The sequence below is a fragment of the Cucurbita pepo genome, chromosome 19, assembly GCF_057944985.1.
Source record: "Cucurbita pepo subsp. pepo isolate OVF chromosome 19, ASM5794498v1, whole genome shotgun sequence".
In the NCBI taxonomy this organism is placed as follows: domain Eukaryota; kingdom Viridiplantae; phylum Streptophyta; class Magnoliopsida; order Cucurbitales; family Cucurbitaceae; genus Cucurbita; species Cucurbita pepo.
Genome location: NC_141816.1, coordinates 11,027,073 through 11,052,348, shown reverse-complemented (window position 1 = coordinate 11,052,348; position 25,276 = coordinate 11,027,073). Strand labels below are relative to the sequence as shown.

The 25,276-nt window shown below is 36.7% G+C and overlaps 4 protein-coding genes across 6 annotated transcripts; 1 reads left to right on the top strand and 3 right to left on the bottom strand.

Moving 5' to 3' along the window:
- Positions 1-7,665: 7,665 nt before the first annotated feature.
- LOC111781179 (uncharacterized) lies at positions 7,666-12,075 on the bottom strand. Of its 2 annotated transcripts, XR_015414561.1 has the most exons (2): positions 8,364-12,075; positions 7,666-8,286 (listed from the first exon to the last, which is right to left on the bottom strand). XR_015414561.1 is itself a non-coding variant. In XM_087120261.1 (1 exon), exon 1 carries the CDS (start codon positions 11,831-11,833, stop codon positions 8,441-8,443), a length of 3,393 nt encoding a protein of 1,130 aa, XP_086976387.1. In that variant the 5' UTR covers positions 11,834-12,075; the 3' UTR covers positions 8,322-8,440. The 2 variants fall into 2 exon arrangements, 1 of the variants encoding a protein (XP_086976387.1); XM_087120261.1 differs by lacking the exon at positions 7,666-8,286 and having other exon boundaries at positions 8,322-12,075.
- A 3,390-nt stretch (positions 12,076-15,465) lies between these two features.
- LOC111781183 (B-box zinc finger protein 19) lies at positions 15,466-16,614 on the top strand. Its single transcript, XM_023661645.2, has 4 exons — positions 15,466-15,873; positions 15,958-16,054; positions 16,130-16,245; positions 16,322-16,614. Exons 1-4 carry the CDS (start codon positions 15,781-15,783, stop codon positions 16,472-16,474), a joined length of 459 nt encoding a protein of 152 aa, XP_023517413.2. The 5' UTR covers positions 15,466-15,780; the 3' UTR covers positions 16,475-16,614.
- LOC111781182 (PHAF1 protein At3g51130) lies at positions 16,540-21,051 on the bottom strand. 2 transcript variants are annotated; one of them, XM_087120262.1, is made up of 14 exons: positions 20,816-21,051; positions 20,388-20,470; positions 20,067-20,141; positions 19,711-19,778; positions 19,531-19,636; positions 19,370-19,430; positions 19,117-19,283; positions 18,979-19,041; positions 18,296-18,343; positions 17,835-17,948; positions 17,645-17,735; positions 17,482-17,570; positions 17,091-17,195; positions 16,540-16,898 (listed from the first exon to the last, which is right to left on the bottom strand). In XM_087120262.1, exons 1-14 carry the CDS (start codon positions 20,907-20,909, stop codon positions 16,851-16,853), a joined length of 1,212 nt encoding a protein of 403 aa, XP_086976388.1. In that variant the 5' UTR covers positions 20,910-21,051; the 3' UTR covers positions 16,540-16,850. The 2 variants fall into 2 exon arrangements, with proteins under 2 accessions (XP_086976388.1, XP_023517411.2); XM_023661643.2 differs by having other exon boundaries at positions 17,482-17,555.
- A 2,251-nt stretch (positions 21,052-23,302) lies between these two features.
- On the bottom strand, positions 23,303-25,161 carry FAH1 (ferulic acid 5-hydroxylase 1). The gene is made up of 3 exons (XM_087120263.1): positions 24,883-25,161; positions 24,192-24,848; positions 23,303-24,119 (listed from the first exon to the last, which is right to left on the bottom strand). Exons 1-3 carry the CDS (start codon positions 25,120-25,122, stop codon positions 23,496-23,498), a joined length of 1,521 nt encoding a protein of 506 aa, XP_086976389.1. The 5' UTR covers positions 25,123-25,161; the 3' UTR covers positions 23,303-23,495.
- Between the last annotated feature and the right edge of the window lie 115 nt (positions 25,162-25,276).

The window sequence follows — 25,276 nt, the reverse complement described above, 5'->3', positions numbered from 1 at the left end:
TTTGAGATTTTTATGGGACTTTTTGGTGGTAAAATATGGAAGAAGCCGACCGTTGAACTCTTTTGTTAAGTACGTTTTTATTATTACTATTGTCGTTTACCATATTGCTTGGTTTTATGTTTTAATTCCTTTTATCAACAAATTCATAATATGTTTTTTTTTTTTGTTATAAATTTAGGATTTTTTATTTATTGTATTTTTGTGCGACACCCAAGTAAATAAGGTGTATGTGAATGAATCGGGATCACATCTGAATGAGAGTAATTATGTATTTTCTTTATCAATGACTCGATCGTAGTAACTTTAAAGTTAAGTGTGTTTTGTTCAGATTAACTTATGTTGATAGTTTTTACTTTTGGAAGCGAGAAGTAAGTAATGTAATAATGTCGTAGGAATCTTGAGGCTATTAGGTACTAAATCCTGATCCACTGTTACGTTCTACCTTGAAATTATTGTTATATTTGGGAGGGAAAAGATTGAAACTTACCACTAAGAAAATATTAATGTAGGCTCATTTATAGAAACTTTATTAGAATCATTCATATTTAATAAGAAGATAAATATATAAATATAACCTTTACATAAATAAATAAATAAATAAATATATATATATATATATATATATATATATATATATATATATATATATATATATATATATATATATATGCAAACAACCTTTAAGAGTAAGAAACAATTCTTTAAAAAAGAATAAAATAAATTCAGAAACACGTGAACTACAACCCTCGATATATATATATAAATAAAATATATATATTTATTTATTTTTATTTATTTTTTTTTTTTAATTTTTTTTTTTGGTGATATACCCTTTGTGATAATTAGAATTTTAAAAATATAGATTAATTTTAAACTTACAAAAATATATATTTCAAATTGGTTATTGTATTTTAAATATATTTAATTTTTTAAAATTTTAGAAAGAACCATTTTGTATTGAGTCAAAAAAATTAAATATATACGATAAAGTAATTTACAAAAATAATTAATTTTCGTTCATGAAAAACATATTATATATGTGATATTAAAAAAAAAGAACCATAATATCGTGAAATTTGAGACTTACATCAACCACGCTGGCAGAATACTAAAGAGATAGGATGCCACGTAATGCCGCCAAAAGCCGACCGTCCACGCTGGGAGTGATTAAATGGCTGACATGGCATTTTTTGAGTTTGATGTAGAAAGATATTGTCACCCGAACGGTGACGGATGAAACGTATATATCAGAGTCAGCGTAATCGCGTGGGGGGCACTTTGGTAATTTGGTGGAGGTAGAATTCCGGCCAGCAAATGATTTCTCGACAAGTATTTTGGAGAAGAAAGAAACAGTTGTCCAGTATGGAAAATAAATTAAAAAAAAAAAAAAAAAAATTAAAACGAGTACGTTGAGGAGTGCAGTGAGGGCCACGTGTCATTCAGTAGTTGGTGGTGAGTGTTTTTACTTTACGTAGCACATAAACAAAGCAAACCAAAAACAAAAATAAAAAGAATTTCGAAAAAATAGTCAAATTTTATTTTTAATTATTAAAAAAAATTATCATATATCCTTACTTACTTATCAACTTGAATATAGTTCAATTAGTTAAGTACTATGTACATTCTAATCATAAAAACGTTCGAGATCTTATCGTGCAATGCTGTGTTGAGTGAAGGGCAATGGTCGGTTTTTGGGTAGGTTGAGGAAAAAGCATTAGAAGGGGAGGGGAGTGGGGAATGTTCGACATGTCGTTTTTATGATGTGATTAGATGTATGTAATGGGAAGTCATGGACATGAGTTGCTATCAAGACAAGGACTTATGAAGGTCGGCATGGCCATGGGGTATCTCTTTTATATTTCATTCTTCTTCTATGCCTTTCTCCACCATAATCTCATCATTTTAAGGTCACAACCGCCTCGCCAATCAATTTCTTCCTTCTACCCATAATTTTATAACGAAGAATTCCATTTTTTAAAATTAAAGATCGTAATTTTCAACACCCAATGCGGAAATAAAGGAGAAAACTTGAAGCTTAAATTAAGGCGTTAAAGGAGATGGACAAGTTGCATGGTGGTCGGAGCACTAAAACGTCAGCCGCGTAGAGCGAACCGCCGCCCCGCCTCAGCCGCGTAGAGGGGTGGTGGAAGTTGGGTTTGGTTAGTCCACGTAGGACGGCAGTGGTGGTCGGCTGCGGATCCAATCATGCGGTGGACCGCATCATTAAACATTCTCCGTCAGACCCCACCAAAAACTCCGGCTCCAAAATTCCAATTTTCTCTAAATGAACAAAAGGAGATAATAAACAAAACAAAACAAAATAAAATAAAATAAAAAGTGGAGAAATAGAGTTTGCGTAAGGAGCAAAAGGGAAGATCCATATCCATGGGGGACCTATGGTAGGATCTTAATTACCCCTTTTTGACATCGACAACCCTCCCAACTTCCCTCTCCCTCTTCAAATTACCATTTTACCCTTTTACGTGTATTCCCCGTCCCTCTTAACCCTAAGATTATGACCGTAAAATTATAAGTTTATCCCATGTCATAATATGACCGAGGAGAACAATGTATTATCCAACACACCATATAATGCATTGAGGAAAAAATGAGGCATAAGCAAGATAGGGATCCCAAACTTAACCTCCGGATTTGGAAAGAAATTTGGACATGCGGGTCTGGAGTTAAGTCCGTCCGTTAATTATTATTTTAATTAGAATATAAAAAAAGAAATAAATAAATAATTTTTTTTTAAAAAATGGTAATATATTAAGAACCAAACCCTTCAACTTCACTCTCTCTACAACTTTCTTTTATATTGTGAGGTGTGAAATGGAAGACTCTTTGGAGAGACATCAACTATGATTGCCTTCCATGTTGGTGTGTACTAAAATCCCTAACCATTATTTTATTTATTTTCCATATTTTATTTAACAAAAATATTAATAAAAAAAAAACAAATATTAATTTTTATTTTCTTCATAGGCCCCTAGAACTTCTTTTATTTCACAAAATGACACATATGATCCACAAAAGAACAACAACAATTGTTTGACCCATTTCATGATGTTTTTTTTTTTTCTTTTTTGTTCAAAAAAAAATAAAAATTTCTCATTTAATTTCGATTTCTATGAGGTGATGATTGTTCATCATGTTCTTAGCCGTCTCTAATATATATTTAAATATTTATATATAAATATCACCAAATTTTGAAAGGATGGATCCCTAAATCATGTAAATCAGTAGTGTTCCAAAATTTGTTGATATTATGGATGTTGATGAGTGTTTGAAATGATAAATTATTCTTTTTTTTTTTTTTTTTTTTTTTAGTTTTAATTATGTGTTTAATAATATTTTCTCATTGAATACAGCTACCTGCAAATGTAGAAGAAAAAGACTTAGAATTTAATTTGGAAGACAGCCCCAAGGGGAAATGAAAACGAAAGGGAATAGTATAAAGCATGAAGGAGGAGACATGATTCTTGGATTGTCCTAAGTTGGATACAGTCGAGAAACGCCCGAGATTCATAAACTTTCAAAATTGTGTTCGTGTACTTTAGAATGTGTCGAATGAGTATGAAAAGCTCCATTTTTTTTCTCTCTCGAATAGAACTTTTTTGTAAATTCAAACTGTTTAACAATGGCACGGTATGCCAAATTTAAGAAAAGAAAGAGGGTGTATAATGTATGGGTCCGGGCCTAAGAAGCTTCTACCATACTAAAGTTTGGTGGGTTTTGCTTGTTTCTACTCGGTCAATTCTATTAGAAATAGGTGAGCTTCACTATGGTATAATATTGTCTACTTTGTATACCCGTGATCTTTTCCTTAATTAGCCAATTTGGGATTCCAACATCAATCCCCTCCTTAAACAAAGTAGTATCGGAATCTCCCCTTATGTGAGATCTCACATTAGTTGGAGAAGGGAACGAAACATTCCTTATAAGGGTATAGAAACATCTCCCTAGTAGACACGTTTTAAATCGTGAGGCTGACGACGGTACGTAACGGGCCAAAACGGACAATATCTGCTAGAAGTGGACTTTGGTTGTTACAATTGGTATCAAAGCTAAACACCAGACAGTGTACCAGCGAGGACACTAACCCTCCAAGGAGGGTGGATTATGAGATCCCACGTCAGTTGGAAAGTGAAACAAAACATTTCTTATAAAGGTGTGGAAACCTTAACCTAATAGACACGTTTTAAAATTATAAGGCCGACGACGTTACGTAACAATATCTATTAAGAGTGAACCTGGGCTGTTACACCTTAAATAGTCGATCTTTCTATGAGGCTCCGCGTACGACCTTCTTGAAGTCTTTTATGGGTTGGATTTTTCTTTTTCAAGTGGAGGGTCCTATTCAAATTGATGACAACCGCGTTTGTTCCTATTGACTTTGTTCATAATCCAAACCCAATGTTGGTTGTCTTGCACATACACACACACATGTTCCAGTGTTTTGGATTTTATTTCAATCTATGTTCTTCACAACACCCAAATTGTATGGATAGATACGATGATAATGGGAAGAACATGTTTTTTCAATGAATTATAAGACAAAATTTGTATTTTTGACATTTTTGTGAGTGGGTTTCTTTCTGTTTGTCGGATTGTCTTTGGTCAACTTCAATATATATATATATATATTAAAATGAACAACATAAATTAAATATTAATAAAGGGTATTTAGAATGTTTAGTGTGACATTGATTTACCTTATCACACTCTCAAAAAGTGTACTTTCTAAAATTAATTGCATTGAATCATAACTTACCGACCCATCATCAAGATTATTCCATCTAATCTATAAATAAATATGATATAGACCAATTAACCAAATTCTACCCCACCAGTCAATTGTCTTATATATATATATATATATATATATATATATATATATATATATATATATATATATATATATATATATAAAAGACCTTGTATGGTTATACCATACTAGTTGGTTAAGTGTTAGGACATGTACTTATTAGGATAATTATTATAGTATTAGCTGTAAGGATATTATATATCGTCCCAAATTTTAGAGGGTGATAATGAAAACAACATTTCTCCCGAACATTGCTCGATGTTGAGAAGAACAAAACTAAAATCTCGTTTGATGGTCGTTTAGTTTTTGAAAATTAACCCCAAAACACTACTAAAAAAACGTTTTGTTTTTAAATTTATAATGGGGCTCAAATAATTAGAGAATCTGACTGATTATCCAACCTAAACCATAAAAATTGAGTTTTCACGTCATCAACGTCCTCATATAATTTATATATATATAATATTTTAAAAATTAAATTAAAATTTTGGAGATAGAAGGGTTAAGAAAAAAGTAGTTTGATTGTTTGCATAATGGAAAGAAAGCTAAAAGGGCTGAAAGTACCCTTAACTTTCAACTTTCTCCCTTTTTTGCCCTTTTTCCACACAGCTTCAACTCCAAGACGCACATCTAAACCCATTACAAAAATAAATAAATAAAGGATCTTTTGATGACTTCAAATCATTTTTCCATATATAGCTTCTTTCTTCTTTACTCTTCTTTCTTTGTGTTAGGGTTCATCATTAGGGTATTCTTCGCCCCTATTTTATAAACCCGACCCTAAAACAATGGATCAGAGGTTCGAATCTTTCACTTAAACGATGGAGCATGGTTAGCAAAGCTTTATCCAAAATATGGGCCAATTGGGCATCTGGACATGCATGGGCTTGATATTAGGAAGCCCATTTGTTATCCAGACATGGGCCGAGGTCCAAGGATGTTTGGTCGAATCGAGCCGACATGTAATTGTAGCCTACAGCACCAGTTTCCGACCAAGGCGAGTGGGACTGTATAGAGTTACTGAACACCAGATCATAAAAGGGACTGTGAGGTAAGATTTGGGGAATCTCATTATGGACCCCTTTGGTCTTAAACTCCTTTGACTACTAAACAGTATTAAATTTTTAAGTGGCTTACGATGTTGTTTGATTTGGCCTGCTACGTGTTACCGTCAACTGTGTCTTTGTAGATGGATTCGAACTTGTGCTGTAATTCTGCCAAATACACGAAATTCAGAGCGTTACAGATAAGGATGATGTGGCAGCTCATGTCGTCTTAGCTTGTCTACTCAACTGGTAGACACTACACAACATGTCCAGTCTCACCCATGCTAACCCCAACACAGACAAATCTGTCTTGAAACATATCTACTGAAATATGTTGTTCTTGTTCAACAATCCCACAATTTATGATTATTTATGGTGTTTCAAATCTCTCCCGTACTATTCCTTGAAAAGGGTTATATCTTAACCAGCTGAATTATGCTTAAATTTAATGTTGCTGGCATGTATGGTCTTTTTTGAGCTATCCCTTTCGGACTTTTCCTCAAAGTTTTTAAAACGTTTCTGATAGAGAGAGGTTTCCACACTCTTACAAACAGTGTTTCGTTCCCCTCTCCAACCGACGTGGATCTCATAATCCATCCCATTCGGAGCCCGGTGTCTTCGCTAGCACTCATTCATCTCTCCAATCAACATGAGATCTCACAATCCATACTTCCTCGCTCGCACTTGTTCTTCTCTCCAATCAATAGAGATCTCACAATCCGCCACCCTTTGGGGCCAGCATCCTCACAGGTGTTAGACGAACACGACTCTCCACAATGGTATGATATTGTCCACTTTGAGCATAAGCTCTCATGGCTTTGCTTTGGGTTTCCCCAAAAGGCCTCAGACCAATGGAGTTAGTATTCCTCACTTATAAACCCATGATCATTCCCTAGTCGATGTGGGACTTCCATCATCCAACACCTCCCCTCGAACAAAGTGCGCAAGGCCTCAGACCAATGGAGTTAGTATTCCTCACTTATAAACCCATGATCATTCCCTAGTCGATGTGGGACTTCCATCATCCAACACCTCCCCTCGAACAAAGTGCGCAAGGCCTCAGACCAATGGAGTTAGTATTCCTCACTTATAAACCCATGATCATTCCCTAGTCGATGTGGGACTTCCATCATCCAACACCTCCCCTCGAACAAAGTGCGCCTCCCCTTAATCGAGGCTCGACTCCTTTGGAGTCTTAGTCATTTTTTACTGCCTTCGAGGAGGGGCTTGGCTCATTTTCTTTAGGAGTTCTTTGTTCGATATTTGAGGATTTATTAATCTATTGGCACGACTAAGTTTAGGGCATGGCTCTGATACCATGTTAGACGAACACGACTCTCCACAATGGTATGATATTGTCCACTTTGAGCATAAGCTCTCATGGCTTTGCTTTGGGTTTCCCCAAAAGGCCTCAGACCAATGGAGTTAGTATTCCTCACTTATAAACCCATGATCATTCCCTAAATTAGTCGATGTGGGACTTCCATCATCCAACAACAGGAACACCGTCCAACAGACCTCCTTCAAAGCTCAACGTCGTAATTGGTACTTGTTTCTCTCTTTAATCTATATGGAATCTCAACGAAGAAAGGAAAGCGAGGAAAAGACTAATCTTGAAAGCGAAAAACGCTACAGAACAACAGTGATTTTGAATTATTTTCATGCAAAACCCAGCAACGACTACCAACAAAATTATTGTACTTTGATTATTTTATCCACAAGTTTTGATAAAAAGAAGTATTATTTAGAGACAGATTTATCGAGAACGTAAACCCCAAATAAATGCCATATTCCAACTACGAATAACTTAACGGTCACTGCTTCCTCCTCCTTGGACTCATATGCCCAAAACTTTTTAAAAAAACAAAACCAAAACCCAACATGATTTCATTTTTATACTCGTGTTTTTAACTTTTTTGTGCACTTTTTTCGACAAAATTAATTATTTTAGGCGTAAAAGACATTAACAAAAAACACAAAACAAAAAAGGTTCGCAAAATCCTATGAAATCCGCCATGGCGCCACCACCATGTTTTTCTGAGAACTTCAGCTCAGAGAAAGCAAGAGGGCATTATTAAATATCACTGAGCCTGAATGAAAAATGAAAACTTGGGGGATTGCAAACGACGAATCAGAAACCACGACATTAACGGCTACAATGGTGTACGTACAGGACAGTGAGCTAGCTCTGGAAGCCACGTGAGCGAACACAGAGACACAACCAAACCCAGAGCTGGCTTGTTGTTGTTGCTTTGTTTTTTGTCGTGTTTTTGAGTGAAAAGACCCTTTTAGCCTCCCAACACAAAAAGTGGAAAAGCATCGGCTTTCGCCCACCCAAGCCATAGCCTCTGATACGATTAGGATACTCTCTCCCGGGGCCTGCTTGCTGTCCAAATCGTTGACTGTTCGTTTCTGATTTACCAAATCAATCATAAGAACAAAATGAATGAAAGCCAAAAAGGAAGACTTTTAATTAAACAAGAAATTACATTCATAAAATGTTGAGAAATGGAATGATCGAACCGATGGTTAGGTTCGGTTGGATTGGGTTGGGTTCGTTTATGGTTTATGCGGGTGACGGTTGGGAGGTGGGATCAGCTGAGGAAGGGATGTCGGGTCCAACACGACATCCTTCGAGCATGAAAACGATATCCGACATGGCTGGTCGATCGCGGGGATCGGGTGCAGTGCAAAGTAATCCAACTTTCACACCAAGCAAAAACTCTTCCCATTCAGAGGATTCAGGGTCCAGCTCGAGCAAGCCAGGCTCTAAAAGCTCAGTAATTTGGCCTCTTTGCAATTGCTTTTTCACCCACTTGACAATATCTTCATCATCCGTGAACATCACTGGCTTCTTCCCCGTTAGAATCTCAAGCAACACAATGCCAAAGCTATAGACATCCGATTCCTTCGTGGCCTCCCCTGTCAACACAGCTTCTGGTGCAATGTACCCCAAAGTACCCATCAAGCTAGATGTGGAAGCTTCAGCAGCAGCAATGGTTAGTCGATCGAGCCCGAAATCCGATAAATGAGCTTCGAAATCAGCGTCGAAAAGAACACTTTGTGGCTTGACATCTCCATGTATAATGGATGAGGAATGGAGAAAGGCTAAGCCACGGGCGATGCCTAAAGCAATTAGATGCCGCATTGGCCAATTCAAAACATGCCCATCTTGGTGCGATGCTTCCTGAAGCAGAGTGGCGAGGTTGCCATTAGGCATGTAATCGTATACTAATAGGCGCATGTCAGGAGGGCCAGCGTAGTAGCCACGAAGAACAGTCAAATTCCGGTGCCTGACTTTCCCCAATGATTCAGCTTCTTTTCTGAACATGTTTTCGTCTAATGAACCATTTGAGAGGCGGCGGATTGAAAGAACCATGCCGTCGTTGTAACAAGCTTTGAAAACTAACCCATAACGTGTCCTGCTTAGAACATTTTCTTCATCGAATTGCCTTGTCGCTTCAATTGTTTCAGCTAGAGTGATCTTGTTGTTGAACATCACAAGCTTTGGCCCTCCATTTTCTGTGCTTCCACGGCCGCCACTTGCCGCTGAGCTAACCCTTGCTGGGCTTGTTTTCTTCTCGCCGGACGCCCTCTCTTTCAGCCTCTTCCGCCATCGCAACAAGCTGAAAATGTAAAAGCAGCAACACAAAGCCAAAAGACAAGCTCCACTGGCGGCCACTGCTATGAACAATATCAATCTCTTTGTTCTATCTTTTTTCTTTGTATCCTTACAATTCCAAGCCAATGGTTTCCCACATAGCTTGGAATTATTAGCAAACACAGCTGAGTTATTGAATCTAGAGCCTAAACCAGCTGGGATTTCGCCTTCTAGATCATTACTCGAGACGTTTAACCTCACTAATCCAGTAATTGAGCTAAGATTAAGAGGAATAACGCCACTCAAATTGTTGGATGAGAGGTCGAGCTCGGTTAAGTTCAAGAGCTCTGATAACGACTCCGGTATGCTACCGGAGAGACGATTAGAGTCGAGAAGGAGCGATTTTAAAGACGAGCAACGAGAGATCTCTTCAGGGATTTCGCCAGTTAAATTATTTCCACCCAAATCGAGCTCTTGTAGATGAGATAAACGAGAAATATCCGCCGGAATATCGCCGGAAAGAGCATTTGAACGGACCTCCAAATGTTCTAGAACAGAGCAGTTCCCTAGCTCTGAAGGGATCGACCCAGAAATGTGATTTTTCGACAACGACAGTGAAACAAGTGATCGGAGAAACCCATAATTTGAAGGGATTTCGCCGGAAAATCCATTAGAGCTTAGATTCAGATACCGCAAACCCATTAAACTACTGAATCCATCAGGAACTTTCCCAGATAGCTTGTTCTCTTGTAGAGCAATCACCTGTAAATTAGGCAAACCAGAGAGCTCAAATGGCAGCTCGCCGGAGAGATTCTGTTTGCTCAAATCCAAGGTGGTTAGCTTGAAGAGACTGCCAAGACTGGACGGAATCTTCCCAGAAAAACTATTAGCACTGAGATTCAAAATCTCAAGACGGCTGAGATTCCCAATACCAATCGGAACCTCGCCGGAAAATTCGTTCCCGCCGAGCTCCATCGCCATTAAATTCCCAAGACCCATTAGCTGTTCAAGAGGAAGGGTTCCACTCAAGCCATTGTCAGCTAAATTCAAGGTTTCAAGCTCCAAAAGATTTCCCAAACTGGCCGGAACTTGACCGGAGAAATTATTTCCTCCGAGAGATAATCGTTTCAAACCTCTCATGTAACCCAAAAACGGCGGAATCTCTCCGGTTAAACGATTTCCTTCAAAATCAATAACAGAAATCGAAGTACAGTTCTTGATTTCCGACGGAATCGCGCCGTGGAACGAATTGTTAGCCATTTTAAGCTCTTGTAATCCCGAGAGATTCCCAATTCCGGGAGGAATCTCGCCGGAGAGATTATTGACAGAAAAATCCAAGACTGTCAATGTCGGAATACCCATTAACCACAAGGGGAATTCCCCCTTTATCTGATTGTGTTGGATATCAAGGACCTGTAGAACACTAAAACATGTCGCAGTCGGAGGTTTGACAATATCCGTGAACGCATTAAATCCAAGTTGAACGATTCGAAGAGACGGCGCATGAGACGACACATTGCAAAACAGAGAGTAAGGAACTGAACCAGTGAGACTATTTTGCGAGAGCGAAATAGCTTGAAGATTCGGAAGAGCTCCGATGGCTGTCGGGATTATGCCTTGAAGAGCATTTCCCTCAACGCTCAAATGAACAAGCGAAGAACAATTCGCAAGAGCCGAAGGCAATGTCCCTTCTAAAACATTATGATCCAACCAAAGATGTTTAAGCTTCTGCAGCTCACCAAAGCTCGCCGGAATCTCGCCGCCAAATCTATTGAAAGAGAGATTCACAACCTGAAGCTCCGTCATATTCACAACGCTCCTCGGAATCTGACCGGAGAATGCATTCGACGAAAGATCGAGATACTTTAGACTGCTCGGAAGGTCGTCGGGAATTCCGCCGGAGAGACGATTCGCCGCCACGTTGAGAATATGGAGATTGGTTAAGTTCCCAAACTCCACCGGAAGGTCACCGGAAAACGAGTTGTACTGTAAGAAAATCGAACGTAGAAACGCACATTTCGACAAAGAAGAGGGAATGGTACCATTGAAGAAATTAGATCGAATACTCAACTTCCGGAGCATCGGCAAATTAGCCAACTGATCGGTCAACCGGCCGGAAAGTTGAAGACGAGGCAAACGAAGATCAGTGACACGATTATTGACACATAAAACGCCTCTCCAGTCACAAGGCGCCAAAGGGGTTGAAGAATCCCACCCAGTCAATGCACCAAGAGGGTCATGAAGGTTAAGCTTAAAAGACATCAATGCCTGAATCTCCGCCCTGATGTCGGCGGCGGAGGAAGAGAAACCACCGGAAAACAACAGGAGCCCAAAGACCAACACAAAAATAATCCTCATAGATGCTTGGAGAAACAGAAACCCAAGAGATTAACACAAGAAAAACAGAGCCATCAAGAGATCATATCAATGGGGGGCGTAAATTAAAAACAGGGAATCATCAGAGAGAGACGTTGGCGCTGCGAAGGAGAGCGTATGATGTGGGTCGAAAGGGCCCAGAGAGGGAACAGTGGCGCACAAAATTGCAGCACAGAGATTCAGAGCAGAGAGCCTCTTTTTTAATGTAAATGGAGCAGTAGTTCCAAAAGGGTTTTGAAGGATTGCTTTTTAAGTGGACCATATCGGCTCAACTGGGCCGGTCCGGCCCGGACCGGGCTCACGTTTTACTCTCTTCTCATGTGACCGTGGCTTTTTTCCATCATTATTACACCCTCTCTTTCCCCAATTAATAATTTTTCATATTTATTTTATTTTTTAAAATATCTAACTTTTAATAAAAATATATATTTTAATATCGTCTTTTTATAACATTTCGATAAAATCATGTCTGCTCCTTCCAGACATAAAATATTTTTAGAGGAAGATTAAAATCTTTCTCGACCAAATATTGTAAATTATATTACTCGTGTGTTTTTAATGTAATTGACATTTACAATATTTTATTTTGAATTATTTTCATATATTTGACTTGTGCACGTGATTTGATGATATATATAACGTCGAGATAGTCCGATGTTTCATACGACTGACTTGTTCACAACGCGATTATTATCTGATGAATATATTTAAACATTATTTTTTTGTTAATAAGAAATTGCATAGCGACAACCATAGATAATCATATCCCGTTTATTGGACAATCTTTTTCGTTATACTTTTAAAAATACTAAAGGATAATGATTTTGACGAGTGGGTGAATGACTTGATGATTTGGTTGTATGGACATTTTTCCCCGTAATACTATATTATAAATTTTATTATATGGTTTATAATCTAAGCGATGTATAAGGTCAAAACAGTAATATTACTATCTTCTCTTAAGAAAAATATAATATTTTATTTTTCTCGAGAAAATAAACAAAATTAAGATTTTTAATTTTGATTAGGTATATGATAACGGCATAAATTATTAACTAATTCTTATTATTATGTTTGTTTGAACTCTCGATCAAAAACAACGGTATAATACATTATTCAAATGGTAAATCTTGTTTATAGTGAATGGTCAATATCTTTAGGACGAACTATAAGCTATATGTACTTTTTGCACTAAACCCTAAACTCGAAGTCCTGCCTTTTTTTTATTCCCTTTTTCTCCTTCCTCAAAGTCACGAGAATCTCTCCTAGAAAATTATTTAGATTCTTTGAATTTAAGACTACTTTTTTTTTCTTAAGAAACTCGTTTCTCTTTATATATTGACACAAATTTATAATTGAAATGACATAATATATAACTATTAAATTGTTTCACCGAAGGGGAGCTCGGAAGGAAAACCCCAAAAAGGATAATATTTGTTAGTAGTGAGTTTGGGTTGTTAGAAGTGGTATTAAAGCCCGACACCGAGTGGTGTGCTAGCAAGAATGCTGGAATCCCACACAAGAAAAACAAAAAAAAATGACAATATCTGCTAGCAGTGAGTTTGGGCTGTTAGAAGTGGTATTAAAGCCAGACACCAAGTGGTGTGCCAGCAAGAATGCTGGAATCCCACACGATTGGAGAGAGTATGGAAACCTCTCCCTAATTGACGTGTTTTAAAACCTTGAGGGGGAAGCTCGGTACCAAAACACTGAGCGGCGTGTCAACGAGACGCAAAGATCCCACATCAGTTGTTGTTACAAGTGGTATCAAAACTTGATATCGAGCAACGTGCCAGTGAGGACGCTAGGCATCAAGGGGGTGGATTGTGAGACCTCGCATCTCGTTTCTTAATTAGAAAGGATAGTTTTTTTCTCTATATTCAATGCACGATTTAAATAAAAGTAAGCTATGCATTTAGGTGTAGAATTGGGGAAATGGGGTTTCTATAAAGTACAATGTGCCTATAATCAACAAGCCAAGGGGCTGTTGTCCTTCAATCTGGACCAATAATTGTGTAAGAATTTAATCATTTTTAAAAATAAAATTAATTTCATAATTAATTTGTTGTGATTGGACCCGAACTCCACCCTCTTGTTTTTTAGCTTAATTTTCCATTTATTTTTAAATCCATCAAATCAAATATTTTACATTTGCCCACACTTTCTTTCTTCTTTTCACTTTTGCCCCAAATTTATGACCAATTGTAATGCCCTTTCACAACATTATCCCCTTTAATTTAGACCCCTTTTTTCAACACCATAATCAACCCCAATATTCCACTATATAGGTATAGGTTTTGGTTTATTAAAAAGATCCCGAGCTCGAGGACCTACCAGTTTGTTTGTTTGATGGTTAATGTCCGTTCTTGAACTTTTTCAAATCAGACGCACCAAATTTAAATTAAAAAAGAAAAAATTATTCTATCCAATTCATTTTAATATTTATTTAAATTTGATGGAATAGATTTGAATTATTTTTGTAATTAAAAAAATTAATTTAGATTTTTCATAATTGCTAATCGTTTTTTTTTTTTTCTGCAAAAATTAATTAAATTCTTAAATCTCATACGGTACCGTTTCAATTATTATATTTTACCCGTCACATTAATTTCACTTGTTCATTTCCATGAACAAAAAATAACTGCTATTTTAAAAATTAAACAATATATATATATAAATTAATTGTTTTCACGGGATGGTGCAGATGAGTAAATAAGCTAAAGGAATAATGCAGCCACAAAAAAGGGAAAATTATTAAAGAGAAAAATAAAAATTGCAGAAATAGCCTCCAAAAGTGCTTAATTAAGGGGTTTGGTTCAACTTTTTCAGGACATATTTATTATGACCCCAATTAAGCCACTTCACCTCTGCGCTGCTACCATTATCTGCCACTGTCGGCAATCAATCCCTTCTGAATTGGGCTCAGGCCCAATATTTTCCCTGGGCCCAATTTAGTTGTTGGACTTCGGCCCAATATTTTATCCGGGCTCGGGTCGCTTTTTTTTTTTTTTTTAATTATTATTATTATTATCACCAGCTCCATTTTAATAAAAATTATATATATAGCACAATATATACTCAAATTTATTATATTTATTTTATATCGAATCGGTTTTTAGAATTTCAATATTATTATTATTTAGCTTCATGTTTTCGTATTGAGACGCTTAGTATAATTTGTTTAAGCGGTATTGTTTCGATCTATCCAATTTAAATATGGGGAAAAGTGGAAACAATTTTCGGGTAAGGGTTTCGATTTGTAACGGATCTTTAAAAAATAAAAACTAAAGTACAAGCAGATGGAGCAAAAAACATTGAAAGCATTCAAATTGGATAAGTGGATGATCTGATACAAATCTCTAGATTTTTAATTGTCGTTCAACTAAATGTGTTTGTCACCACAAATATCGAATCTGGTTAGGTAGAGACAGAAAGAGAGATTATGAGTATGAAGTTTCGTGCAATTCACGTGTTGTTCATATGGCTGCTCCATATGTTTGAGGTCAATAAAATCAGACAGCCCCCTGGCCCAAAAGCTACAAACTTGGGACCCATCTAAGATATGAACCTAAAATCGTGGCTGAAATTGAACCACAACCCAATGTCAATGACTCTCATCCTTTTCGATTTTGTGGTTAATGAATGAGTTTCTAGTTTTCAGCAACAATTTGACTATCTCTCTCTCTCTGTCTATTGTCATCGGTCGGCATTATTTGTTATAACCTAACGACTGCAGTGGCCGACACCAAGAACATCAGATATCAGGAACAGGGGGACGACCAAAATGAAATTTTGAAGGCACCCTTTTCAGGTTTTGATCGAGTTATGTGTTTTTTATGAAGTTTAGGAGGTGGGTTTTTGAGATTGATCGTAAAGTTTCCATCTTTTTAATGGTTTATGTTGTGAGTGGCAATGAGTGATCGGTTTTGATGAGGATACTTTGTGATTCCTGTGAAAATGCTGCAGCGACCTTGTTTTGTGCAGCTGATGAGGCTGCTCTTTGTGCAGCATGTGATGTCAAGGTATATATATAAAACCAAGTGCTTATATTACCTTTAGTCTTATGTCTTGTGATTTGGAAGGCTTTAGTTCACGTTGATGGGCAGGTGCACATGTGCAATAAGCTTGCGAGCCGCCATGTAAGGGTTGGGCTCGCAAGTCCGAGCGAAGTTTCCCGCTGTGATATATGTGAAAATGCACCAGGTATACATATAATCATGAAGTCTTTTGGTCTTGTTTTTGTTTGAGGGTTAACATTCTGAAGGAAGATGTTTGCAGCTTTCTTTTACTGTGAGATAGATGGAAGCTCCTTGTGTTTACAATGCGACGTGCTTGTTCATGTGGGAGGCAAGAGAATGCACAAGAGATATCTTCGGCTGGGGCAGAGAGTTGAGGTATTAATCCTACATCAAACCCTTAAATCTCTCAAGAACTTGAACATATTTGATTCTGTTTTGGTTTATTTTGCAGTTTCCTGGGGATAAACAAAATGATCCAAAGGACTTGAATGTACAAGCGATGGAACAGGCTGAGACAATGAGAGGGCAGAATCAAGATGGGGTTGATTCAAATGGAGATGGGCATTCCAAGCGGGGGAACGAAGTGATTGATTTGAACATGTAGATCTAATTAGGAACTTGTTGTAACTCAGCCAAATCCAAAGCCGAGATCTGATGGCCTGAACAAGGTAATAACAACAGTATAATATTTATATACAAATCAATAATTATGTACACCATTCATGCTGTCCATGAAAATTTCTACTGGAGTGTTTTGTGCTGCTTCCATACAGGGTGAGACTATACATAAACAAGCTGTACCCAAATCAGATAATCCACATAACCAAACCAGCGCTGGAGACTAAACCTTATCCAAAGCGCACTTAACTTTCTTTAACCAACCATTACAAATTGAACAAGAGTAAGAACCAATCTTCCCTAATTCCATGATTGGCTTGGAGCAAACTGACGTGAGGGCAGGCAGCAAGGGCGCGCATACATCATGACTTGAAGAGAGTAACTGTGGCAATGTAACCATTTTTCATTACCTGCTCATGACATTCATTAACACACCGCCTTAATAAATAACATTATCAACTCATAATGTGTGTACTCAATAGAAGAGGGAATAGAATGATCAAAAAAAATCTTTGGTTCTGTTTCCTCAACTTTTGATTTTCTTCTAGGATAGGAAGGTGCAAAGGAAAACACTAATAAAAACAAAAGGGTAAAAAACCCACCTCAAATGCAACATTTTGATAGCCATAGACGAAAGTAGATCCAAAAGGATTGTTTGTTGAACCTTGTGTTTGGATGGCAGCTCGCCCACAGTCCCCAAGGATTTCCTAGTTTCATAGAAAGAAAAACTTTCAGATATACTTTTTTAAAAAGAAAAAAGCACTCAACATCGAAAAGGAGAGTGCAAGAACTCCAATTTGGGCAAAACTTGATGACGATTATTCAAAGAGTTATGAATCCATTACAGATGATAAAATGTTCATTAATACACACAAAAAAAAAGTGCCATCAAATAGGCTTCAATCAACACAGTTCTAAACCAACTCCTGACAATATATAATATTAAAGGAAGGTGTCATTGTGATAAAATGATGAGGGCAAAATTCATTCTACCTTCACATCTTCCCACTTCGTGCTGGGGGTTATAGAGTTTTTACAGTTGGTTTCATCAAAAGAACCTGAAGAAACTGCAGAAAATAGCACTATAATGGTCAATCACTCTCGCAAGAACAGTTCTGAAGAAAATTAGACGGTGGTGTTTCATGTAAGTCCGGACCATGGATTACAAAATTGCACTTGATGTATGAGTTGAAATCAGCATGACCAGGGTAGTTGGTGTGCAAAACAAACTTCTTAATTTTGTGTGTCTGCAAATCAAACACGGTACTTTGAGAACTATAAAGCTTACAAGATCAACATATACCATGAGAAGCGCAACATTAATATATAGAAATACACCCAAGTACCTGGCCATCAAATAAGATGTCCAAACCACGGGTAAAATAGTTGTAGAAGTAATCACCACACAGGGTTGTCCTGGGACGGGGATCCAAAGCAGAATGAATAACCATTTGATCTACCTGCACCAGAGAAACCAATACTCCAAGGTTCTAAGCAATCGAAGCAAGAAATATAAGAAACAATCACATGTACTCATAGCACATGTGCAGCATGTCTTGATTCTTGAATTCAGATATATGCACATAAATTTAACTATTTATATAAGCCCAAAAATGCTGGGTAGCTCCTGAGGTCGATAGTTTATTACTCAATTGCTCCTCTCTTAAAACAGATCAAGGCTTAAAATATAAAATCTTTAGCAATTCAGCTCGACATTAATATTAGTATATCTTTTATCAAACAATTACAAGCACAACAATATTGTAACTCACAACTTCTGGTTCAAGGTAGTAGGAGGTAAGAATACCTGCTTTTGATGGATTCCACAAGGCCGGCCTAATTCAGTCCAAATATCCTGCAAAAAAATGGAATATCTGCGTGAGTCTTAAGAGAAATAGTAACAAAAATGCGTAGGGAGGTTAATTTGAACAATCTTTACCAGACATATTCTTTTATTCAGAGAGGAGTGAAATGAGTACGAAAGTCATAAGGATCAACATTGAATTTTAAGAGAAAATACAGAAAAATCAAACGACCAAACTATAAAAGTCAAAGAAGTAACAACTCAGAGAGATAGTTCAACGATAGATGTCTTCTACAGCCATCAAAACCTCCTTAAATGGATTCCCGACCACCTTTACTTACCCGTTTCGTTTAGAACACATTTTTTTCATGTGGTGTCAAAAAAGACAAAAGGCTAAAATTGCCACCAAACTCAAGGGTACATTTTGTATTAAAAATAAGTATCCAATTCTTGTTGGTGTAAGATCCATTCCAACTTCTTCTATGTCATTTTTGTGGTTAACGTTCTTAAAATGGGTTTCATTAATCAAAATAAAAATGTGTGGCTTGTAGTTTGTTGGGGTGGGGGGGGGGGGGGGGGGGGGGACTCACACAAATATTTGCATGTCATTAATTTAATTAGTCTGATACATATAGGATAAAAAGATAATTTAACAACAAAAGCATGACATGGGGCCACAAAGATACCTGTGGTGAAGCACCAAAAGGGATATGCTGGCCACCCACACCAAAGTATAATTCATCACCAAGCTGGACACAACAGAAAAAAGTAAGCAGGTAAGCAATTCAAATAACAAAAAGTGCAGATGAAGAGGGAAGCCAGACCTTAACATGGACCTCCTCCATATAGAGACTGCCCGCAGGTAATGGGGGAGCAGAGGCCTTATCCATTAAGGCACCTACTCCAACCTTTTTTACTGTAGAACTATCGAATATGGAGACACGACATGCAACTGGTGTGGTGCCATCAGGAAACTCCAATGGTAGCTCAGCTTTTGTAATTAAGAGTAGTTAGTTACTCCCCTTAGAACAAGAAAATCCAAGAGCCAGGTTACAGGGTGAATTTATAATAAAATACCTTCTCCATCATGGCAACAATCTGAATATTGGCTTGGTATTGGAAATGCAAATGAAAGTCCCTACAACATACAATAGATGTTATCAAAGATGAAAAATAAATGTCAGGCATAGAGTATTATATTACTGTACAAATGTTGGCCTGGAAATACAAATACATACTGGATAGAATAGAGTGTAAACACTTCTATCTCTGTCATTAATTCCCGGAAAAGTTGGCCCAAAAAGCGCATATACAGCTACAAAGGTAGCAAGATTTGATGGTCCTCTGCAATCAAGTAATGAACATTAATTTGTGAATAAGTTATTGTACATGTACCCCACATGAGTTTAGATCCCTACCCAATCAGAGAAGTAGCATATCGCATTTGAAGTCGCTTCACATCAAATATTTCAATAAGACGTAACCTCTAGCAAATAATGAACAGACATGAGTTAATCTGGAGCAGAAATGAACTTGAAACATAAGATGCACAGACAGCTCGAATATGTGATTCATCAGTAGCTTTTTCTCATAAAATACTTGAAGTGAACTCTGATAGATGATGATAAAGGCAAACCATCTTAACAATCATATTTAAAAGGAAAATCATGTCACTCTCTTGAAACCATCTATCATAGTTCTTGAGCGTGCCAATTGATTTGAGTTAAAGTATTGATATCTCCTTTTCAATGAATATGCTAGAGAACAGAAGTACCTGTGACCACGGGTCAAACCGAAGATGAAAACCGTGATCTGGGAAGCTGATAACGATATCAAGTTTCAGTGGCTCCTACAATTAAAATGAGTTATATATAGTATTAGAACATTGGCAGTGAAGGATGCGTCCAACTAGACCACTAGTGAACTCCAACTATGCAGATTTCGATAAGAACGGTTTCCAGTAAACTTCATATCAGGCATATCCCACAACCAATCAACGATATCAGCAGAGCAATTTTCAGATTTCGAGAAAAAAGAAACAGATTATGTACTTAATTCAATATGACCAGACAGCATTTACAGTCTAGAGATATACCTCGTCGAAGTATTTCACATGGACAACGTCGTAGATGTTGGGCCGCTGCTCTATTTGTGCAAATGCTTCACAGATTGGCATTCCTGAGACAACAGAGACGCATTAATGTTCCACATTAACCAGAAAGCTTCCTAATCTCTGAGCACCAACAATTTCCCATCCCTCCCAACTTCCCCCCCAACATACTCTATTCCCCGAAAAGATCGCATACAAAGCAATGGATAACTAGCCCTCCCGCCCACAATAGCTAAAGAAAAGTAAACGAAACATAAGCAGGAATATCGGATTCGAAGTCAGAACTACGGATTTCAATGGGAAACTTCTTGTACCAGAAATTTGATTCGTACGTATGCATCCAATAGGGAATCAATTAGATATGCGCAGAATCAAAATTCGAAGAGGAAAAGGTTAGGAATTATGGAAATAACCGAGATTGAAGGGGCCAAGTCCAAGGCCGGGTTGAAGATCGAGGACGATGGCGCCCATAGCCGTGCCCTCACAACGTCGTCTCGATCTCTGCATCGTTGCCTTTGGTTGGATTGATGGTTCACTTTTCTCCGTGGCTTTCGCGAAACGAGCGGACAGGTGTTTATGATTTCTTATGGCAAGTTCTCTATCTCTAATGGCAGCTCTTCGCAGTTCGCACGCAAAGTCCAACAGCCGAGGGAAGACTCACAAATATCATTTATATATAAAAATTATTTATTTAAGTCTATTTTCAATAAAAAAATTAAATTTATTTAAAGTTATTTTTTAAAAATGTTTTAATTGTAATAACAAATTTCATAAAATATTTTAAATTTTAAATTGGGCCAATTACTGATTCAGAGTGGCGAGTTGGGCCTCGGCCCATTAAGTAACCAATATTCACAGTACTTTCAATAATGCATAAAAATAAATAATTTTGAATAGAGATAACGATATGACACGAAACAAATTTGGGCCAACAATGAAAGATCGAGCCTCGAAACAAACGAGAGATAAAGAAAATTGGATTAAAGCCTAAGTGCCTCTTTGCAAGCTCGAGATGAGCAAAGGTCGAGCCCATGAATAACTTTATATAAAGCGGTATGAGCATGCCCTTAACCCATAGGACTCCTATTTAGTCCAATTTGGTTCACTTCTAATCAAATTCATATACTAATTTAAGCGTTAGAATTTGACATGATGGCAAAACTTTAACGTGTCAGATCACCAAACCAATAATTAGTTGGGCATAAAATTCCGACAACAAAATATTTTTATTATTATTATTATTTCAAAAGTTTTCAACAACACAATTTTAGAATTTATAAAAACTCACGTGCACGTTTTAAATTTTTCTAAAATTTAAAGATGCTTTTTGGTTCAAAGGTTAGATTTAGATCATCCACCTAGTTTTTTTTTTTAAATATTTTAAATTGTCATTTACGCACTTTTTTTTATTTTTAATTATAAGTATATATAATTCCATAAAGCGATTTTTTTCCTTCAATAATTTAAGGTTGGTCAAACAAAATCCATATCTTTGGATTAAAAAAGAGACTTTAATTGATTTTGAGTGTGCACCCTGTTCCAACTAAAAATAAATAAATATATGGTAAAAAATCATGGTACATAAATGTTAGATTAATAATTAAATTCTACTGAATATAACATTTATTGTCTGCATTATTGACCTTAATTATAAATATTTAATATTTTTAAAAGTAGGTAAAGATGAGTTGGATTTTAACACTATTTTCAAGTTGTTGGAGTTGACCAGACACAAAAATTTGACCAAAATTTTAGTTTTCTTAAAATTTAACAGAATCAAAATCCAAAAAAATTTAACCCAACCCAATATTCATTGTTTGAGTTGGGTAGTCTGAGTTAGTCTGTTACCAGACCAATGTCTCTATAAATTTCAAAAAATTATAACTTTAATTCAAATACTCACATTTTTTATACGCTAAAAAAAAAAAATTATATTAACTAATTGTACTAGAGGCTTTACACTCAAGAAACTTAATACGTCCTTTTATTATTATTTTAAATATATATATATATTGATATTGGATTGAATTAACTGAACACATATTTATCAATCATTTCTTCAACAACTAATGAAAATAACGGACAACCTAATGTGGCTGTCTCTCAATCTTGGATCCAATTTCCACGGCTTCAGGTTAATTCAAGTTAAATAATTTCCACGTCAGCTTCACAAATCACATCCAATTGAATGTATGGCCATTTAAACTATACCGTAAATTCCACGCCATTTTAAATTTTATCAATAATAATAATAATACAAACAAAATATTAATTCACCAATTTAGGATAAATTCAACCCTAAGTTTTTTTCATCACAAAATAAAATAGTTTATACGTCAAACTTGATAAACCTAATTTTGTCCATAAGATTTGGATTTTGAATCGATTTCATTCAAATAAATTAAATTAAAATAATAATAAAAAGGTAAGTAAATGATTAAATAATTCACCAACAAAAAAAAAATAATTAGATTGAGTCTAGAAAAAAAAAAAATCTCAGTTAGACTCACATAGCATGCGAATACCTTTAACAAATGGAAAAAAAAAAATGTTACATCAATCACATATTTTTCAAATTTCGATAGAGATGGTAGTAAAATTAGTAGAGTTAAGCGTAAGTCATGTGGATGGGTCTAAAGTTGATGTCCTGTATCAAATTTATGTAATTCTAGTAATAGATCAAATATTATAAATTCCCAATAAAAAATTATTTAAATTACACAAATTCATAAATACAATTATACAAGCTATTAATAATCCTACAATTATGCAAATAAATATGAATAATTTTTCAACGACACTAATGAATATCAAATTATTAACCCTATTTATAATTTGAAATTTATTAATTAACTTATTGTCGTTAAATTCTAAATAATAATAATAATAATAATAATAAATAAATATGTAAGTATGTAAGTATATTTTTTTTATTCGCGTTACATTTTTTTTTATTTTTAAATATTTATTTGTATCCACAAACATAATCATTACACGTAGGGTTTGAAGTTGTTATTGTTCCATTTTTTTCTTGAAGCGTCACGCAAATCATAATATAAAGCAGAAACGTAAATCTCGGAAATTAAGATTCCTTCAAACGAGTGGACACAGAACCCGCTTAGTGGGCACAGCGACAAGTCGGGTCGCTCTTGGAGCAGTCAACCCGAAGATGTCGCCCATGTCCATCTCGTTTGGCTTCATCCCATCAGGCAATTCCCACGTGAAACAGTGCAGTAAGTGGGCTACAGCCATCTCAAGTCCGTACAAACCCAGCTGCATTCCTGGGCAAGACCGCCGACCCGACCCGAATGGTATGAATTCGAAATTACCCCCTTTGAAATCCGCCACTCCCTGTTTCAGAAACCTCGCCGGCCGGAACGTTTCCGCCTCGTCCCACGACGCGGGGTCTCTCCCAATGGCCCACGCGTTTACAATCACTCTCGATTTCGCTGGAATGAAATAGCCTGCAACCACCACGTCCTCCGCCGTCTCGTGGAGGAGAAGCGGAATCGGCGGATGCAGCCGAAGTGTCTCCTTAATACAACATTTCAAGAAGGCTAAATTCTCCATGTCGGATTCTTCGACACGTCGGTTTAAACCAACGACATCCGCCAGCTCTTGTTGGGCTTTCTTTAAATCATCTGGGCTTCTCATTAGCTCCGACAAGGTCCATTCTATCGCCGATGCCACTGTCTCTGTTCCACCGAACATAACGTCCTGCAAATTACACCCCTAATTAAAATTTTCACATTCTAAGTTAAAATTAAACATTATAATCCTCTTAATTACCATGATAATTGCTTTGATATTGTCACGGTTGAGTTTGATACCATTTTGTGAATCATCCAATTCATTAACGGATACTTGTTCATCATAGAAAGCTAGCAATTCATCCACCATATCCGTTTCAATTTCATCATCTTTAACGTTTGATAATTTTCTAATTCTTTTCTTCTCCATATGTTCATCGATTATGGTGTCGATGAATTTATCGAGCGATTGTCGCGCTTTAACAAGGCGATTGTTCAAGCCTTGTGGGTCGATCCAGCTGAGATTAGGAATAAAATCAGCTATGTTGAAAGCTCCAAAAAGTTTGGAGAATTCTTGCAAGATTTTTATGAATTCATCTTGACCTTGCACTGTACTTGTCCCAAACGCAGCTCTATAAATGATATTCATTGTCAATTCAAACACTCGCTCCCCAACATTCACGACAGTTCCCAGCTGCGTGGCGACATGTCTAACGGTCGAGTCTACCTCGTCTCGAACTGACGCCCACGATTCAGCTCGTTTGCGGCTGAATAGCTTCATGACACAAAGCTTACGCATTTGCCGCCAAAATGGGCCGTAGTGAGCGAAAGCCATGTCGGCTTGGTCGTACGTCAAGTAGCTTATGGCGATTGTGACCGGACGATTAGAACAAATGTTATCATGAACCTGTAAAATATTTAGATATTTAAATTATGAGCTCGTATAATTATTGACGGGCCATGTCGGGGTTGGAGATGGTGACCATGTGAAGGAAGCCCATGCGCATGTGGAAGATTCCGCCGTAGCGCTTGGCGAGCTTGGCGAGGCCACGGTGGGTGAGCTGGTCCATCATCAGCATGTTGCCGAGGAAGGGTAGCCCTCTTGGGCCCGGCGGATAGGGGAGCTTTCGCCGGAGCCGGAAGATGAGAGCCAATAGAAACAAAAGAGGGATAGTGAAAATAAGAGCCATGTGATTCCTACCCGAATATTTTCTAGGTTTAATGGGATATTTTTATGGGTTTATATAGAATAAAATAAGCAAGAAATTTAGCTAAATTATGCTTACTGTAATAATAATTATTTTAATATTAATGTTATATTTCATTTTCGAAGATATTTTATTC